Consider the following 20,728-nt stretch of genomic DNA (forward strand, 5'->3'; position numbering starts at 1 on the left):
AAGAAGAAATATGAAAAAAAGAAAAAAGTTTAGGAAAAGAGAGCCTCTTCCCTCAGGAGTTATTTGAATGTTTTAACTGGGAAAGAATGTCTTTATCTGTCATTTTACTAGCCTAGTAAATAATAGTTATAATAATAATAATGGTATTTAAGTGCTTGCTATGTGCCAAGCACTGTTCTAAACACTGGGGGAGATACAAGGTTATCAGGTTGTCCCAGGTGGGGATCACAGTCTTAATCCCCATTTTACAGATGAGGTAACTGAGGCACAGAGAAGTTAAGTGACTTGCCGAAAGTCACACAACTAGCAAAAGGTGAAGTTGGGATTAGAACCCACAATCTCTGATTCCCAAGCCTATGCCCTTTCCACTAAGTCACGCTGCTTCAATATTGAAGAGATAGGCTGATTTAAAATAATAATACCTTCATATGATTTTATGAGTGGAAGGGTGAAGGGTTTTGTTTGTTATATTTGTTGATAGGAATTAAATAGTATTTTTTCTAGGCATAATTAGGTTCATACTTATGCTAGTAAAAATTGACTCTGGGGTATGGGATTGGTGAAAATTTTGTTAGGCTATTGGAAAATCTGATTGTTTTAGATTTTTTAAAAATAATGAAATCCCATTAAACTGACTTCTAAACAGTGAGGTACCCATTTGGAATTATGAATATAATCTACATGTGGAAACCCAGCCTAGTAGTGTTCAGTCATTTTAGAACAGTGTCCTTCTAAACTATAAACTCATTATGGGCAGGGAACTTTTTTGCTAATTCTATTGTATTGTACTCTCCCAGGCACTAATACAGTGCTCTGCACATAGTTAACGCTTGATGAATACCATTGATTAGTTTGATTGATTCTCAGCGTGACCCCTGGAAGGTCACTGGGGTTTGAAAAGAGGGAAAGGAGGTCACAGAAAAGATGTTAGTACATAGCAGAAACCAGGTAGACACAAGGATTCAAGACCTCAATAATTTAAGCAGACTTTTGGCAAGTATTTTTATTGCTTTAAGTAACTGAACAAAATTTTGATCCAAAACCACCCTATCTAATCTGTATATCTAATACATTTCACCCCAGGATTTTTTGTCCTTTCTGATGAGTGTCCTAGTGCACACATTCCTGCCCTCTTCTCTTGGGACATCCCTGGTTCCAATATCACCCTCGTCTTTCCAGTGCCAGGGTTTCTCTGAGCCTTCTCTCTCCCTTTCCCCACTTCTCTCCCTTTCCCTCACCTCCCCACCACCACCATGTGTCCTTCCAGGGTCCAAGCCTTATCTGTACCCTGCCCTCCCAGCACTCATTCATTCTGTCGTGCTTTCATTCATTCATTCAATAGTATTTATTGAGCGCTTACTATGTGCAGAGCACTGTACTAAGCGCTTGGGATGAACAAGTCGGCAACAGATAGAGACAGTCCCTGCCGTTTGACGGGCTTACAGTCTAATCGGGGGAGACGGACAGACAAGAACGATGGCACTAAACAGCGTCAAGGGGAAGAACATCTCGTAAAAACAATGGCAACTAAATAGAATCGAGGCGATGTACAATTCATTAACAAAATAAATAGGGTAATGAAAATATATACAGTTGAGCGGACGAGTACAGTGCTGTGGGGATGGGAAGGGAGACGTGGAAGAGCAGAGGGAAAAGGGGAAAATGAGGCTTTAGCTGCGGAGAGGTAAAGGGGGGATGGCAGAGGGAGTAGAGGGGGAAGAGGAGCTCGGTCTGGGAAGGCCTCTTGGAGGAGGTGATTTTTAAGTAAGGTTTTGAAGAGGGAAAGAGAATCAGTTTGGCGGAGGTGAGGAGGGAGGGCGTTCCAGGACCGCGGGAGGACGTGACCCGGGGGTCGACGGCGGGATAGGCGAGACCGAGGGACGGCGAGGAGGTGGGTGGCAGAGGAGCGGAGCGTGCGGGGTGGGCGGTAGAAAGAGAGAAGGGAGGAGAGGTAGGAAGGGGCAAGGTGATGGAGAGCCTTGAAGCCTAGAGTGAGGAGTTTTTGTTTGGAGCGGAGGTCGATAGGCAACCACTGGAGTTGTTTAAGAAGGGGAGTGACATGCCCAGATCGTTTCTGCAGGAAGATGAGTCGGGCAGCGGAGTGAAGAATAGACCGGAGCGGGGCGAGAGAGGAGGAAGGGAGGTCAGAGAGAAGGCCGACACGGTAGTCTAGCCGGGATATAACGAGAGCCCGTAATAGTAAGGTAGCCGTTTGGGTGGAGAGGAAAGGGCGGATCTTGGCGATATTGTAGAGGTGAAACTGGCAGGTCTCGGTAACGGATAGGATGTGTGGGGTGAACGAGAGGGACGAGTCAAGGATGACACCGAGATTGCGGGCCTGCGGGACGGGAAGGATGGTCGTGCCATCCACGGTGACGGAGAAGTCTGGGAGCGGACCGGGCTTGGGAGGGAAGATGAGGAGCTCAGTCTTGCTCATGTTGAGTTTTAGGTGGCGGGCCGACATCCAGGTGGAGACGTCCCGGAGGCAGGAGGAGATGCGAGCCTGAAGGGAGGGGGAGAGGACAGGGGCGGAGATGTAGATCTGCGTGTCATCTGCGTAGAGATGGTAGTCAAAGCCGTGAGAGCGGATGAGTTCACCGAGGGAGTGAGTGTAAATGGAGAACAGAAGAGGGCCAAGAACTGACCCTTGAGGAACTCCAACAGTTAAAGGATGGGAGGGGGAGGAGGCTCCGGCGTAGGAGACCGAGAAGGATCGGCCAGAGAGGTAAGAGGAGAACCAGGAGAGGACAGAGTCCGTGAAGCCAAGGTGAGATAAGGTATGGAGGAGGAGGGGATGGTCGACAGTGTCAAAGGCAGCAGAGAGGTCAAGGAGGATCAGAATGGAGTAGGAGCCATTGGATTTGGCAAGAAGGAGGTCATGGGTGACCTTAGAGAGAGCAGTCTTATTGAGCGCTTACTGTGTGCAGAGCATTGTACTAAGTGTATGGGAAGCAGCGTGGCTCAGTGGAAAGAGCACGGGCTTTGGAGTCAGGGCTCATGAGTTCGAATGCCAGCTCTGCCACTTGTCAGCTGTGTGACTGTGGGCAAGTCACTTAACTTCTCTGTGCCTCAGTTCCCTCATCTGTAAAATGGGGATTAAGACTGTGAGCCCCACGTGGGACAACCTGATTCCCCTGTGTCTACCCCAGTGCTTAGAACAGTGCTCGGCACATAGTAAGCGCTTAACAAATACCAACATTATTATTATTATTATTACAATGCAACAATACAGACACATTTTTTTAATTGGTATTTGTTAAGCGCTTACTATGTGCAGAGCACTGTTCTAAGCGCTGGGGTAGATACAGGGTAATCAGGTTGTCCCATGTGAGGCTCTCAGTTAATCCTCATTTTACAGATGAGGTAACTGAGGCACAGAGAAGTTAAGTGACTTGCCCACAGTCACACGGCTGACAAGTGGCAGAGTCAGGATTCGAACCCATTACCTCTGACTCCCAAGCCCGGGCTGTTGCCACTGAGCCACGCTGCTTCTCTGCCCACAATGAGTACTCAAAGCCCCCCACTCCAAAATGGCTGAGAGTCTTCCTGCAACTATCTGACCTCCCTTCCTCTTTTACCTTTTCTCTGCTTGGATAGGTTCCAGGTTAATAACATTTAAGGAATTAGTAGCGGCTCTCAGTCCAACTTCCCTCATGAAGGGGCAGTTAGGAGCCCACGTCCTGGGTTCCTCTTCCCCACCCTAAGTGTGGGGGCTAGTGAGTGTGATCATCACAGGGGGATACAAAAGTGCTCTGGAGTTAGGGGGCAACTGCATAAATGCAGTGGCGGGGGGAGAGCGATTGGGGAGGAGATAGGATTTTAGTAGGGGTTTTGAAGATGGGGAGAGTGGTGGTCTGACAGCTCTGAAGGGCAAGGGGGTTACAGGAGGGGCAGAGCATTGACAAAGAGAGACAAGACTGAGACACAGTGAGGAGTTTGGAGATAGAGGAGTGAAGTGTGCAGGCTGTGTTTCAGTGGGAGAGGAGTGAGGATAGTTAGGGCAGAGAGTGCCGATTGAATATGTCAAAGCCAGTGATGAATTTCTGCCTGAGATGGAGATGGCACCTTTGGAGATTCTTGAAGAGTTGTGGGGGTTGGGGGGGATGTGCAGAGAAAAATAAAAAAAAAATGATAAAGCGAGCCTGGGTTGAAATAAAGCTGGAGAGGCTGGAGGCTCGGAGGTCAAAGAGGAGGCTGATGCAGTGGTTGAGGCAGAACAACCTCCCCTGAGAGTCCAAGTCCTGCTTGAACCATCATGGTAGCAGTTTGGATGGAAAAGAGATGGAGTCTGGAGATGGGAAGGAAGAACTTAGAGGATTTGATGACATACTGAATAGACTAGTTGAATGAGAGAGATGAGTTGAGGATATTGGCAAGATTACAGGCTTGTAAGACAGGGAGGATAGTGGTGTTGTCTACAGTGGTGGGGAATGGTGTTTAGGAGGACAGGGTTTGGGAGGGAAGGTGCATTGGGTTCTGGACATTTGAGTTGGAGGGATTGGTGGGGCACCAAATTGAGATGTCCATATGGTACTTTTTGAGTACCTCCTGGTTGCAGTGTATTCATTCAGTTGTATTTATTGAGCACTTACTGTGGGTAGACCACTGTACTGAGCGTTTGGGGGACCCAACAAAAGCATGACACCCTGACCACGAGGAGCTTACAGCCTAATGGAGACCGACCCCGAAAATACAGAATATACTTACAAACCTCATTTATTGCCATAATGGCCTAATTTTTAAGTTTGGTAACGTTGAAACACGACGGGCTATAACAGGTTATGACTAAAATTTTGAATTAAGGAGATAAGGGGGAAAAGGAGTTGGAAGAGAGAGGTAAAAGGGCACTGGAGGGAAAACTGCTTCTCTTCTAAAACACTCTCAAGTGCTCCATCCAGTAGGAGCTGGGTGAGTTACTCCCCCTCCTCAGATCTGCCCCAGCCTGTTGTGACTCTTCTCTTCCTACCTCAGCATCAGCCTGCGTCTCTTGCATTATCACATTCTGACCATTTTCCTCTTCCTGCCTCAGCATACACTGCTCTCATTACGTATCTTTTATTATGTGGAGCAATTATATGAGTAAGTATGGAAAAAGTTGTAGAAGCTCTGGCTTAGATAAATGCATTCTGTTGCACATCTGTGTGTTTCCGTGGCATCTTTTTGCCCCTTGGAAAAATGCATTCTTTAAAAAACAACTCTCTTTAGCACAGTTCGTGGAGAATGAAGTCTCTGGTGTGTTTCAATAGGAAAAAAAAGGAATCGCCCTCTCTAGACTGTAAGCTCATTGTGGTCAGGGAGTGTGTCTATCAACTCTGTTATTTTGTACTTTCCAAAGCACATTAAGCCCCCAATAAATTAGATTGATTGAATCCAAGTTTGTGAGCAGTCTGTTTGGGTCGGGGCGGGAGGCGGGGTGGGCGTAAACAGCTCGAAGGCAGAAAACTTAAAGGAATACCCTGAAGAAAATCTGTGCACGTTGAATCAACCCAAGTTCATCATTTCTCGGGAAAGACATCTGGTTTACATTCAAGGATTTTAAGTGCACTTCAACTTAGCTGGTTTTGAAAATGCTTCAGAAACCTCCACGATTATATTATAATGGAAATCCTCTTTGAGGTTGCACATTCTCTGAGGTGACCTGAAGGCTAAGATTGCCTTTGACCCTTCTCTTCCTACCCCATCTTGTGCTTGGAGGTTGCAATTTTCACACTACGAAGGCTCCTTCAATTACTAGTGATAACTAGCTTGTTTGAGCATCATTGAAAGGAAACTCTAAATTGAATTGTGTAAACATATTTGTTAATGTGTTAAAAAGGGGGGAAAAGAACCTTCGTGGGAACTTGTCCTGTTCCTTTTACCTAAGGTGTATATTGTCCTCCACGAGGTGCTAATGAGTGGCCTTTGCTTAGATTTAATATTGGTTGGACAGTAAATCTGATGAATAAAGCTATGCTTGTTTACATAAATTCAGGCCTTTCTGTTTAGAGTGGTTCTGTTTTGTTTCAATGTACAGAAGGCTTAATTGGCCTATGGTGTATTTAGTATATTATTTGAAGTTGCATGAGTTAAATGCAAACGCCACCTCAGAATTACATCTTAATTGCTTATTCTTCCTTTCCATTTGTAAAGTACATTGTTCAGAAAGCAGAGGGAACGGTCTGAAATGGAGGCCGAAATTCCAGAATGTCCTCAATTGGTTTGGTTGTTGGCAGGGAGCCTGTGTTTCAATTTTTGCAGCGGGTTAGCAGAAGCCGACAACAGTTCTGTCTTTTCAACAGTAGGGTTCTTTCCCCTCCCACCCCCTTTTTCTTTAAGCGAGAATCTCTGTCTTCTGGAAATGGAAAATTCTGTTAATGAAACAAAGCAGCATCATTTGTAGGGTCTGGCTGTTTCTAACCCACAAGCCGATGCTCTTTTGGCCACTCTTCGATAGCGGAAGTGGTCGTGTTCTGTGCAGCAGTGAGCCATCGTTGTCCGGTGGTGTTAAAAAATCAAACACTTCCTCAGTGAAGTTCAACTCGGTGACGGAGTGGAATGTCGTCTTTTCAGAACAGGCTCGTGTCTGCAGAGGGGAGGCCGGGGGAGGCCCAGAAGAGGGTGGGGCGGCTCCGAACTGTGCGTGAGTCCGCTTTTTTGGGTCTATGATGAGTTTGCATTTTGGAGTAGGGAGATAATGTCATAAGTTCATCTCCTTTCTATTTGAATTTCAGTTGCGTCTGTTGTTTTTGCAGGCCTAGAGGGTTTCAAACTTAGTGGCACTTGAGTTGGAATGCCTTGGCCATACGCTCTGCTGAATAAAACGCAAAACAAGGGGCTCAATTCTTATTTTAGCTATTGGATTTGCAGTGTGTTTGTTGCAGTGTATTTATAAACATAGCAGTTCATTAATGAAATGGGGTCTATCTGAACTTGGTAGAACTCAGGATTTTGGTGTTCAGGTGTCCTGTTGGCTTTCTGACTAGAGTAAAGGCCTCCTCTCTTTGCTTTCTTTCCTCATGCCCCTTTAAAGGTTTTCAAATGGAAAATGTCAAACCCTTCATGGTGATGTCATTGACTTCTTGGCTAACAGTTGACAAACTTTTCCCTAAAATAGTAGTCTCTGATTCCACCCTCCCCAACCCAAATATGGGATCGTTTTTGCATAATAGAGTGTTCCCATTCATGAGGCTTTTGTATTGTGTATTCTCTCGTCTTTATGTGAGGTGGTTTGATGTAAGTTCAGCTCAAGCAAAGGTTCAGAACAGATTCTGGTTGTAGGAAGTTAATGGCTTCAGGGCAGCTCTGCAGAGTGAACCAGTCCATAGTACTAACTGGCTGCCTACCTGAAATTGGGCAGGTGTGGTGAAGATGACATGATTTCTACCCATCTCGAGTTTATAATATAACTGGAGAGACAGCTAAGTTGACAGGCAAATAGGAGGAAGTGCTCATAGTATAGCATGTAAAACTATATATAATCATTTGGTGGTGTTTGAGTGCTTTTTAAAAAATGGTTATGTAAGTGCTTACTGTGTGCCAAGCACTGTACTAAGCTCCGGGGTTGGTACAAGCTAATCAGGCTGGACACAGCCCTTGTCCTAGGTGGGGCTCACATTTTTAATTCCCATTTTACAGATGAGGTAGCTGAGGCACAGAGAAGTGAAGTGACTTGCCTATGGACACACAGCAGGCAAGTGGTGGAGCCGGGATTAGAACCTAGGTTCTTTGACTCCCGGGCCTGTTGCTCTTTCCACTAGGACACACTCTTTCTCTCTGTGCTCCTCTGCACACTTACTATGTGCAGAACACTGTACTGAGCACTTGGGAGAAGAGAATACCACGGAGCTGGTAGACACTGTTACCTGTCTACAAGGAGGTTACATTTCACAATGGGGGGGAAATGTACAAGGAGGGGGAGACATTTCACAAAAGTAATTGCAGATAGGGAAAATGGAGGAGTGCGAGGTTCTAAATAATTTCAGGACACTTTCTCCAGTGTGGTGTATTAATAATAATGGCATTTGTTAGACGCTTACTATGTGCGAAGAACTGTTCTAAGTGCTGGACCCCCATTCCTCCTCCGACCCCTTATCTAACATCTCTAGTAGAGTGAACACCCTTCTGCAGTTGCCTGCAAGGCAAAGAGCTACTGCTCTTATTGCAGCTTCCTTTGAGCTTCTAGAGCATGTAAAAGAGAAGAAAAATGAATTTTTCAGTCATAGACAAAACAATATCCATGGTTACACTGGGGAAATGACAAATCATACTTAGCTATGTCTTTGCTTAAAGATAGCACCCTGAACGGAAGACTGCAAGGTGGAACTGAAAATGGTAATGGTACAGCTGCTTTTCCCACCCTCCCTCAGTGTCCCCCCTCCATAAGCACCGATGTGAAAGGGACCCGTGGCCATAATGATATGACTGCAGTCACTCCACAGACAGACCCCCTAGGGTCTAAAAGGAGTAAGGTTGTGGTCTGAGAGCTCTTCATGGGCAGGGATTGTGAGTGCCATCTTCATTTTTATTGAACTTTCCCAATTGCTTGGCCCAGTGCTCTGCACAGAGTGCCCAACTGCCATTGATTGATTGAAGAATTGGGCTCAACATATTGCTCTGTTGTGTAGGAGCCATAAGCACACAAAACATGCCAAAAAGCATATCGAGTCGGTCATGAAGTGACTGGGGAGAAACCCAGATGGTGACCCTTCTGGTTCTGGAGCTTTTTAAAAAGAGTGTATTTGGGTTTCTTTTTTTTTATTAATAGTTAACTTCAAAACCATAAAAATTTTAAATTTTAGCATTTTACTTCCATCTTCCCAAATCATGTAGAACACCTGCCAAGTTAGTGTTTTTTTAGTAATGGTACTCAGTGTCAATTTTTATAAATTGAGCAAATGGCTAAAAAGGCTTGGTGTTATAGTTATGAAAAGCCATACATAGCAGTTTTAAGACAGCCTTGCTTAACTTAGGATAGTTGAGAAATTTGAGTCCAGAGTCCATCCACATCAATATCCAAACTTGGGATTTAAGGAAACAAGAATAATGATGATACACCCAAGGGAAAAGCAAAAACTGATCAAGTGGACCAGTTGTTCAGACTGTTTGCAGGGTTTTTTAAAAATGGGGATAAGGTAATATATATATTCATCAGATATCATACAGATATAAGTAGTTCAAAATAGTGTTCATTTTCCTAGGCCAGTGGAAATGCTGACAGTTAATAATGTTGGTATTTGTTAAGCGCTTACTGTGTGCCGAGCACTCTTATAAGCGCTGGGGTAGACATAGGGGAATCAGGTTGTCCCACGTGGGGCTCACAGTCTTAATCCCCATTTTACAGATGAGGGAACTGAGGCACAGAGAAGTTAAGTAACTTGCCCACAGTCACACAGCCGACAAGTGGCAGAGCTGGGATTCGAACTCATGAGCCCTGGCTCCAAAGCCCATGCTCTTTCCACTGAGCCACGCTGCTTCTCCGTGGATGAATTTAACACAATTCATCCCATAATTGTGTTAAATCATTGTCAGGATATTTTGGCAGAGAGAGAGAGTCACACCTAAGAAAATTTTTAAAAGATGGTAGGTTTATTCTAGTTAAAAAATAGGATTAAAAAGTTCATGGAGATCAAGGGAGATTGGGTTTGTTTATAATACAACATCAAAAATCCATACTCCACTTGTGACAAGGGGAAAAGAAGCAGAAAATTATTGCTGCTAGCTTTTGTCAAGTAAGAGATCTTATAACTGCTCAGAAATGGTGTAAACCATCCATTTTCATTTAACTGAAAAGCGCAAACTTTTGTGGTAACAAAAGTTTGCAGCATTATAGAAGTGATAGTGATAGTGATAGATAGTGATAGAATTGTGGTATAATGGTACTGGGTGCCAAGCACTGGGGTTGATCTTTTGTTTTGATGTTATTTGTTAGGCACATAAACACTGCTTCATATGCTGGGGTAGATACAAGACCCTGATCCACATGGGGCTTAGTGTTTATTGAGTGCTTACCGTGTGCAGAGCACTGTCCTAAGCACTTGGGAGAGTTCAGTTCAACACGGAGACATGTTCTCTGCACACAAGGAGCTCAATCTAGAATGAGAAATAGACATTAATAAAAATACAGGTAAGTACGTAAGTACTGTGAGGTTGAGGGTGGGGTGGATGAAAGGGACTAATCCAGGTGATAGGGCAACTGAGAAAGGAGTGGAAGAGGAAATGAGGGATTAGTTGGGGAAGACCTTGGAGGAGCTGTGCTTTTAATAAGGCTTTGAAGGTGGAGAGATTGATGGTCTGTCAGATATTAAGGGGGAGGGATTTACAGGCCAGAGGCAGGATTAGGGTGAGGGGCTGGCAGTGAGATAGATGAGATCCAGGTATAGCGAGTAGGATGGCATGAGAGGCATGAAGTGTGCTGGCCGGATTGTATAGGAAATCAGAGAGTTAAGGAAGGAGGCGGCAAAGTGATTTCAGTGCTTTAAAGCCAATGGTAAGCAGGCGGAGGTTCTTAATGAGTGGGGAGACATGGGCCGAAGGGTTTTGTAGCAAAATGATCCTGGCAGCAAAGTGAAGGTATAGACTGGAGTGGGGAGAGCCAGGAAGCAGGAAGGTTAGCAAGGAGGCTGGTACAGAAGGCTAGGTGGGAGAGGGTAGTGTTTGGATTAATGTGGTAGATTGGATGGAGAGGAAAGGGTGGATTTTAATGGTGTCGTGGAGGTTGAATTGACAGGATTTGGTGACAGATTGAATCCGTGGGTTGGACGAGAGGCAAAGATAATACTTGGGTTACGGGCTCAGGAGGCAGGGAGGATGTATCTACAACAGAGTAGGTGGAAACATTCCTTGCTTACAAGGAGTTTACAGTCTAGAAGGGGAGACAGTAAAATAAATTAGGGCAAGGTACAGAAGTGCTGTGGGCCTGAGGGTTAGGTGACTATCAAGTGCTTAAAGGGTACAGATGCAAGGGCATAGGCAACCCAGAAAGGAGAGGGAGTAGGGGAAATGAGGGCTTAGGGGCAGCCTCTTGGAAATGTGATTTTAATCAAGTTTTGAAGGTGGGGGGAGTGGTGGTCTGTTATATGTGGAGGGGGAGGTTGGGCCGTCGGCAAGAGGTCGGGGGTGGGTTAGCTGTGATCAAGGTACAGTGACTGGGTTGGCATTAGAAGAGAGTGAAGCGTGTAGGCTGGTTGTAGTAAATCAGTGAGGTAATATTGGAAAGGGAGAGCTGATTTGGGAGCCTTAAACCTGAGGGTAAGGCTTTTTGACATGGAGGTGGATGGGCAACCACTGGAGGCTGTTAAGTAGGAAGATATGGATTGAATATTTTTAGAAAAATGCTCTGGGCAGCAGAGTGAAGTAAATACTGGAGTGGGGAGATGCAAGGAGGTCTGCAAGAGGGCTGATGCAAGGCAGGGTATAAGTTCTTGGATCCATGTGGTAGAAGTTTGGACCGAGTGGATACAATAGAAGCAGATTGGGCACTGCCCTTGCCCCAAATGGGACTTTCAGTCTGAGGGAGAGGGAATGCTTCCTTTTTAGAGAAGCACAATGACCTAGTAGAAAGAGCACAGGGCTGAGAGTCAGAGGACCTGGGTTCTAATTCTGCTCCACAGCTTGCCTGGTGTGTGACTTTGGAAAAGTCACTTAACTTCTTTGTGCCGCATTTAAAAAAAAAACCAATACCTTAAAACTTAAGTTAAAAAACTTAAAACTCACTTAAAAAGGGAAAAAAGCAGCAGCAGTGAGGTCTACTGTAAAAAGTACGAGCCTGGTGGGTCAGAGAACTCGGGTTCTAATCCTGGCTCTGCCATTTATGACCTTGGGCAATTCACTTCACTCCTCTGTGCCTCAGTTACATCATCTGTAAAATGGGGAATTAAGCTGTGAGACATGGTCTGTGTCCAACCTGAATAGCATATATCTACCCCTGTGTTTAGTACCTGACACACAGCACAAACACCTTTTTTTTTTTAAAGTGTAGTATATAAAAGGAGACTCGTGTGAGACATGGTCTGTGTCCAACCTGATTAGCATATATCTACCCCTGTGTTTAGTACCTGACACACAGCACAAACACCATTTTTTTTTTAAAGTGTAGTATATAAAACTTAAATGATTTAAGTTAAGTGGTAAAGCCAGAATTAAAACTAGGTCCTCTGATTCCCTGGTCAGTTCTTTTTCCACTAGGCAATGCTGCCTCCCATCATGAAAGAGGGGTGGGATAGATGTATTTTAAAAAAACAAAAACTCCATTAAAGCCAAATAGCAAAAATGAGAGCCACTGATTTTCTTCATCAACGATATTTGCCGACTGTATATTTAATGCAGCACTCTGTACTAAGTCTCTGGGGAGGTTTAGAAGAGAAGATAAAACTTACCCCTCTGTTACAGTTGGTTTCAATTAATCAGAATCCATTGGAGATAAGCAGAGCAGAGATTCGGGATAGTCTTACCCTTATGGAAGCGCCCTAATTTGTATTTCCTTCTCTTCCTGCCAATCACTTTTAATGGCTTGTGGAATTTACACTTTTATTAACCTAGTTTTTGAGCATGTTCAAAACCAGTAGGAGTACTAAGATAATTTTGCCTCATATGGTGAGCAAAAATACGTACTGCTTACTGAAAAGAAATTTCAAAATTGGGCCCATTATTTGACATTAACTTTTTATATAGAAGCTTTTACAACCTCAAAACTCAAAATTCTATGCTTTATTTTCCCAATTCATTCATTCATTCATTCAATAGTATTTATTGAGCGCTTACTATGTGCAGAGCACTGTACTAAGCGCTTGGGATGAACAAGTCGGCAACAGATAGAGACAGTCCCTGCCGTTTGACGGGCTTACAGTCTAATCGGGGGAGACGGACAGACGAGAACGATGGCACTAAACAGCGTCAAGGGGAAGAACATCTCGTAAAAACAATGGCAACTAAATAGAATCAAGGCGATGTACAATTCATTAACAAAATAAATAGGGTAACGAAAATATATACAGTTGAGCGGACGAGTACGGTGCTGTGGGGATGGGAAGGGAGAGGTGGAGGAGCAGAGGGAAAGGGGAAAATGAGGCTTTAGCTGCGGAGAGGTAAAGGGGGGATGGCGGAGGGAGTAGAGGGGGAAGAGGAGCTCAGTCTGGGAACGCCTCTTGGAGGAGGTGATTTTTAAGTAAGGTTTTGAAGAGGGAATTCCTTACCTAGTGTTTCTTAAGCATGTTTTTTGAACACATGGCATTATTTTAAGGGAATATTCATTAGGCACCAGTAATGGTCTTGATGCATCGATCAGTTGTATTTATTGAGCACCTATTGTGTGCAGAGCACCATATTACAGGCTTAGGAGAGCACAGGATAATGGAGTTGGTAGGCATGTTCCCTGCCCATCAGAGAGCTTACAGTGTAGAGGGGCGTGCAGTCATATTTATAAATAAATTACAGTTATTCATATAAGTGCTGTGGGGATGAAAATTGGATGCAAATCCAGTGCAAGGGGTGATGCAGCAGGGAACGGGAGAAACCTAGAGTAACCTATTGCTTGGCAGTCTGTTAAGCAAGGTGGTAGTATAATGAAATCTAATGAAATTTCTACATTCTCTAATAAAAACCACTAAGTTACATCTAATCTGCTCATCCCAAAATAGGAACAAAATACCATTTCTGTGATACGGAGGGATTCATTTTGGATTTTTCAGTCCTTCAATAATTCACCTCAATATAAGTACTTTTGAGTTCAAGAGTATTGTAAATATTCTAAATCTCTCGTAGAGGAGACTGCTTTGAGTTACAGCCACAATCATTTTTTACCTTTCATTTTAAAGGAAATTCCAGTATTTGAGAGCAACCCAAGTGGTTTTTAACCAAACATTTGGTTGAATTTTTGGCCCCTTTAAAATTTCAAAGCAGTGTGGACATACTCCTTGAAAACATCACTTGGTATCTTTGGGAATCTGTTTTCCCATGGGCGGGCATGCAAAAATTAGGATCCATTCCAGAACCACTGAAGAAGTAATGAGTTCTTTTGCGTGCTATATATTGTAGTGATAAATGTCACCAAATTGTTTAATCTTTGTAATTGAAAGCATCGCGTCACCATTTTAATTGAGTTGCAATGTGACAGAGTTTTTGCAAGAAGCCACAGAAGTAGTAGAAGCTTGTTCTGCTGATGTAGTGACTTTTCAACTTCAGTGAAGAATTTGTCCGGGTTAGGTAGAACAGAGGCGTTCTTTTATTGCGGGATCACCTTGTGGAAGAAAATGATTTAATGAACCCCTGGGCACCTTTGAACCCTCCATTAAGGGCTCTGATCATTTTTTATAAATTAATCTGCTTTCTTAATTGATGCAAGACATTTTAATCCCAAGAATGTAGCTGGTGGTGGATAAATCCTAACTGCTACTTAATCTATTTCAGCCCCTTAGAGTGGTGCATCAGATTTTTGGAGTCCTCTGTCTTGTCTATGAGATGGAATTGAATTCCTAATCTTCACAATCCATTTCTAAATTAAGTTCTGTCCAGTTGAACAGCTTCCTTGGTTATCTGCTCAGGGGTCTGTTTCTAGAACATCTTGAAAATCTAGCACAAACAGTGGGCAGAACTTCCCCCAAGATCTCTTGGTTGCTGATTGCTTATTCTCAGCCCAAGATGGAGGGAGGAGAGGAGTGGAGGGAGGAGAGGAGTGGAAGGAGGATTTACTTGTGTGTAGCTGCAGGCTGGAACTTTGGGGCTAATGAATGTGCGTGTGTGTTGGGTAAAGCATCAACACATTGAGGGCTGTATCTCCATGATGGTTTTATCAAGGGTGGTTGTAATTTTGTATGTGCCTAGTTTGTAAACTCCTTACACTTCTGCCATCTCTATTGTATCGCACTTTTCCTAGCCCTTAGTACAGCGCTCTTTTCTGGTCCCAGTAAACGCTCAGTAAATACCACTGATGGATTATATTAAATCCTTCACCGTTCCAAGATAGGTTTCTTCAATTCTTACGGGGGAGTCTCTTACTCTGTCTTCCCGAGTGAATTTAAAGAGTGATAGAAACACCCAAGATCATAATTTACAGTCAGAACAATGAGATTATGGGCTTTCCATCCTTTGGTAAAATCACATGACTATGCCCCAGACAGTGGTATTTATTTGAGGTCTTCCTGAGTGCAGATCACTGTACTAAGCAGTTGGGAGAGTAGTATACGATAGCATACAGTACAGTCCTCTAGAATGTAAGCTCGTTGTGGGCAAGGAAGCGTCTACTGACTCTTATTTTGTATTATCCAAAGCGCTTAGTATGGTGCTATGCACATAGTAAACACCCAATAAATATGATTGAGCCCAAAGTGAGCTTTACCTCGACTCACTGGGCCACGAATTAAGGTCGACAGTTTATTGCCATTCATGAAGATGAGCCCCTTGCCTCTGTTACAGATCATGGGGAATTTAAATCATTTAGGCATCGTTTTAACTCATGACTGGGTCATCTCTTCCCCCTCTAGAATCCATTCCTGGGTGTGTGTTCCATCTCTGAATTTAGGCTGCCCAATCTAATGTTAATTGACAATGCTATACACAGGGTGTGCAGTCCCCTGAAGTGAGGGACTATGGAGAGTTCTCAAGAAGGCAAGGTCCTTGACCTTGACGAGTTTCTAGAGCAAGCGAAGGCAAGATAAACATTTATTGGAAAACACAGTGTTCCTTTGTTATACTCAGGCTCAATCTGCATCCGTAGCTATGGCCAAAACCGGCCGGCCAATGAAAAATAAAGTTGCCATTTCCCGTTGGTCAGGTTACACTGCCTTCTTTTTTCAGTGATGTAGGGAGTCAAAGATTAGTATCCCAAATTTCTTTTTTTTCCTTATCTGTCCACCTCTCTTCCATCACCCCACAAAGGAGGAGGTGGTCTGGGCGATTGCTGAAAAGACCAGGGAGGAACCGTTCTTTCCAGCAATAGCTGGATTAGCCAGAAAGGGCAGACAATCCATTCACCTGCTGCTGAGGCTACGTCTCCTGAATATGGGTAACTTCGGGCCAGGGTTTGAAGGAACTGAGATGTTCAGGCACCTCAGAATAACCATCCAATCTGGACAACTGTGTATTAGGTTTTAGGCTGACAGTTGAGTTGGTGCTATAGGTAATTTATGCACCTAGGGTTTACTTCAGGGACTAAAGTGGAGTTTACTTGCCCATCTACCTACTTGGCTTGTAAATATCAGAGCGCCAAAAGGTCCACTACAAATAATCAATATTTGGCAGAAAATATGCTGTTATGAGTGTTTTTGGTTTTGTAATTTGTTACCCTGTGGCACGAAAGTCCAGTTACCTGAAATCAGTTTTCAAAACCTGTATTTTAATTCCTTTCACAGATGAGCAAGGGTCTGAATGCCTATTCAGCAAACTGCTCTTTATTGGCTAGTCATTTTTTGCGGTTTCTGAGTTTAGATCCTGCTTGTTAATTTATTGTATACTGATGTTGCATAAACTGTGCAGAGTGCTTCAGTTCATCACTTAAGATACCCTGAGACTTTTGATGTTCCCTAATTCTAACATGGAGGCAAACTGTTTAATACTTATCTTTGGTCTTTGAACTGTTGATTCATTCCTTCAGTGTGCAGGGCAATACTTCCAAATAGACTTTTGAGGATCATAAGAATAAGATTCCCTAACACCTAATCCACAGTAAAACTGCATAGGTTGGAATTAGAATATATGCTCTGGAAATTGCAGTGTCGTATTCATTAATTACTTTGGATACTATGTAATGGATTAAATGCCCGCCAACTCTCACTTAACTGCATTAAACTGCAGCCGTCTCTCTTGTCTACTAAAAATAGTGCTAATTTTTTATTTCCAGGTGAAAAATAAAGCGGCAAAGTTGGTTGTATAAAAATTCCATATCAGCTTAAAAAGAAAATCCTTATAACATTGTTTTCCCAAGTCACTAAAAATGCCTTTAATGCATAATATCTTCTTTTGTGTTTGCATGGTTAATGAACTTGGTTGACTAAAGGAATTTTGTGTATAAAACGCAAAAAGCAACATTAGGGTGAAAATAATTTAGTGGATGTGTGCCGCTATTAAATTTTGTTTTATCTTCTTCTTTCACTACTAGATGGGAATGATGAGCAACCCTAATCCTTATGGTCCACCATACAGTCAAAATTCTGGTCAGCAGATTGGACCTGGTGCCCTTGGTCCTCAGATGCAGAATAAGGCTGGGATACCAAACAGCCTACCCCAATTTCCAATGGACAAAAAGCCAGTTCCTGGGGCAGGAATGACTAACATGGTGGGTACTGTTCTCCTTTAAACTGTGTTACTGTAGGGGGTCAGGGTTTAGTTTGGTGTAGGGGCTGCTTCAGACCCCTAGCAAAAATGGATAAAATATAAATGAAACAGTTTTAGTAAAATAAATAGTTTTGCAATTTTTCACCACAAAGGTAATGCGAAAAATCTGGGGGAAAAGAATACATGGGTGTGTTGTCTAGAAGTCTCCAGTTCCCTGGATGGAGAAAGCATACCCTGCTTGGAATTGCCTAATGGAGTGATACCCATGAATGGTGAGGAGTTCTTTGGGTGGGAGAAACTTCATCTCCCCACTGAGCCTAAGATAGCACCTGGCTCACACTCAACTTTCCAGGGGAAAATGGGGCTCATGACAGTTCGTGTGCTTCCAGAAGCAGGCACTCACTCAAAACAGTAAGATGATGAAAGTGCTGCTTTGTGGGAGGGGTTTTGGCATATATTCATCGAATATTTTTTCAGTTACTGATTTAGCCCAAATACAAGAGAGAGATCTCTCAAATGCTGCCTTTACACCCCTGTACCACCTTGTCACCAGAAATGGGGTGTGGCTTTATGTTTACTTCTTCAATAATATGCTGGACCCTCTTGAATACTCAGTGTTGTTAACTAGCCATGCCTTGGTTTGGCTGCCTGGGTGATGTTGGGATAATCAGGTTTCCTTTGTTTTACATACCAGCCCTAGAGAGAGCAAAAAATGTGTCCATAGACTTTTCTTCTTTACCTTGTTTTCAGAAGATACATGAATAAAGGGCACTTGCTCATTATCTGAGCCATCAAAAATTCATTGGCAAGTGTGCTTTCACTACCCATTTCGCTAGGAAGATATTTTATAAAGTTTCTCTTCCTGTTAAACTGAAAAGTAATTTTCTTTCTGAGGTCACATTGAAATTCTTGGCAACTTAAGTGTAGACGAACCTTTTAGTAGTTTCATATATCCTTTGCATAATAGTGCTCCTAATTTCCTGGAGTAAAAGTTCTATTCGAATTGACAGAATTTTTATTTCCAAATTTTTTTTATAAGCTCTAGTATCTTTCAATGTAATGCAAGGATTTTACAGCTTAAATATAGAACTGATTTGTAAAAATAAATGTGTGTTTAAAAAAAAAGTGTTCACTTACCAAAAGATTCCTAAAATAACCTTCAGAAATCCCTACTTTAGCAGCAGAGTTTTATGAAATATCTCGCTACCCAATGGTTACATGGAATGCTAGTGTGGGGAAGTGAAATGATATCAAGTTTGCATTTGTTCTTGTGTTTTTAAGGGCCAACAACAGGCCCCAGTTCAACAAGCTGGGATGGTGCCAACAACACCCCAGGGAATGGGGTCCGGGGCCCCCACAGCCGATCCAGAGAAGCGGAAGCTCATCCAGCAGCAACTTGTTCTCCTCTTGCATGCCCACAAATGTCAGCGGCGGGAGCAGGCCAATGGTGAAGTCCGACAGTGCAACCTTCCCCATTGCCGCACGATGAAGAATGTCCTCAACCATATGACGCACTGTCAGGCTGGCAAGTCCTGTCAGGGTAAGTGGCTGGAGAAGCAAAAGATAAAATGGGTGCAAAAAACCAAGCAACGAATGAGGCCTCAGTGGAAAAAACAGTATCTCACTACTTAACTTATTGAAATCAATGTGCCACTTTTTTTGCCTTTTGGGATCGGGGAAGAGGAATAGAAAGTGGTTCAATTTTCTTTGGTTGAATCAGAATTTAGACAAACACCTTTGGTTTTCATCTTGATCTCTATTTTGGTCATGTGTGGCTGGAAAGAAAGAAATCAGCTTCTATCAATTGTGATGATTTCTGCTTTTATCAAACATTTGGTTCCTCAGAGGAAAAGTGTGATTAAAATGTAACCGAAAAAGAGTTTTATACAATGATGAGTCCCTAGGAAAGACTTCCTGATATTGGTAGTCCAGTATAAAAGGTGTCACAGATGTGTTATTTTCCCACGTCGCTCAGACCTGGAGCCCATGAAGACTACTTACTGATTATAGGCAGCTGGCTCCTGGTCAAGATGGGGCCACTGCAGGTGGTGGTTGGACTGGAGAGTTTAAAGCCCCCATTCCCTTTCCCACTCCTCTGCTCCCATCTCCTCCACCACCACCATCCTGCCCTTTCTTTTTGAATTGCCTGCCCCCATATAAATTCAGGTAAAACACCACAATTAGTCTCTACCTTGTTACAGACTAGACTCTGATCCTGAAAAGGCCCAAGCCACCTTACCTGTTCCTATATGAAATGAGGCTTTTGTCCTTCAGCTTGGGCTTTATCCTGACCACAACCCAGAGCTTTTTAATCTAGACTCTCTCCCAGGAACGTTTCAACCTTTGTTTTGTACTGATCTTTGATGAAGTCAGTCGAGGAAGGAAGAAAACCAAATGGTCAGTCAGCCCCTTTCTTGACCTTTGCGCCAGCCCCCTCCGATCTTCAGTGCACTGGGGTGAGCCGAGTGAAGCTGCTCTAATACAACTCCACAACCTCCTACTGGGCTGGTCCTGAGTGCAACCGACTGGAGGGTTGAGGAGGGCACTAGGGGATAACTAGGGTGCTGCTTAGTCCTACCACCCAGTCCCCTTCTGGGACATAGCCACGAGAGGGTGATCATGGTGCATGTGAAAACTCAGCAGAGCCTCCCAAAGTGCAGGCCAGGTCCCCTTCCGTTCCCAGTGGACCAAGTTTGTCATCATCATCAGCCAGAATATTTGAGCGCCTGCTGAATCAAAGCCCTGTCAGGTGGGGAAAAATCAACCCTTGTGGGCCTCTACTTTCCAAGTTTTTGCAAGGCAATTTAAACCTGCTAGGTCCACTAGGGAAGAGCCAGACAAAAGAATCTTAGAGGTGATAGTTGTATTTTTGCTTATGTGCACACACATACACGTGTGTGTGATTAAACCATTGTTCACATTTTTGCAGAAAAGATAGATCATGGTTTTCTCTCTCTGAGTGAAACTGTAAGAATAAATGAGAAAACATTTGAAAAAATGCTTATCCTCTTCCTTTCACTCTTTAGTGGCACACTGTGCATCTTCACGACAAATCATCTCTCACTGGAAGAATTGTACACGACATGACTGTCCTGTCTGCCTGCCCCTCAAAAATGCAGGAGATAAGAGAAATCAGCAATGTAAGCCTTGAACATGCGTGTGTGTGTGTGTACGTACATATGTGCATATATATCCACATGATGGGGTTATGACTGCCTCGTTTCAAGAAGCTCAATAAAATTCTGTAGAGGAGATATTTGTGACAGTGAGAGAATATAATAATAATAGCGTGTTAGGTTGCACTCTTGATTTGACAGTGAGACTTTTCTAATACTCTAGGCTTCTGGTATACAGTATATTTGATTTTAATTGAGGTCACAGCTGTATTTACAGATTTTTAGTTCTTTTTGCCCCATTTATAGCTGTGGGTTACCTCACTGTTACTTAATAAAAATACCAGAGCCTTGCACCTCCATTATGTTTG

At 43.4% G+C, this 20,728-nt stretch overlaps 1 protein-coding gene across 2 annotated transcripts in view; it reads left to right on the forward strand.

The window, feature by feature from the left end:
• The window catches only part of EP300 (E1A binding protein p300), a 78,096-nt gene that overhangs the window by 18,772 nt on the left and 38,596 nt on the right, over positions 1 to 20,728 (forward strand). For both annotated transcript variants that reach the window (XM_029079319.2, XM_029079320.2), the window contains exons 3-5: positions 17,069 to 17,245; positions 18,526 to 18,784; positions 20,271 to 20,384. In XM_029079319.2, coding sequence (XP_028935152.1) covers positions 17,069 to 17,245; positions 18,526 to 18,784; positions 20,271 to 20,384 — 550 coding nt within the window. The remainder of the gene's footprint in view (positions 1 to 17,068; positions 17,246 to 18,525; positions 18,785 to 20,270; positions 20,385 to 20,728) is intronic.

Source organism: Ornithorhynchus anatinus, chromosome 14, assembly GCF_004115215.2.
Source record: "Ornithorhynchus anatinus isolate Pmale09 chromosome 14, mOrnAna1.pri.v4, whole genome shotgun sequence".
Lineage (NCBI taxonomy): Eukaryota > Metazoa > Chordata > Mammalia > Monotremata > Ornithorhynchidae > Ornithorhynchus > Ornithorhynchus anatinus.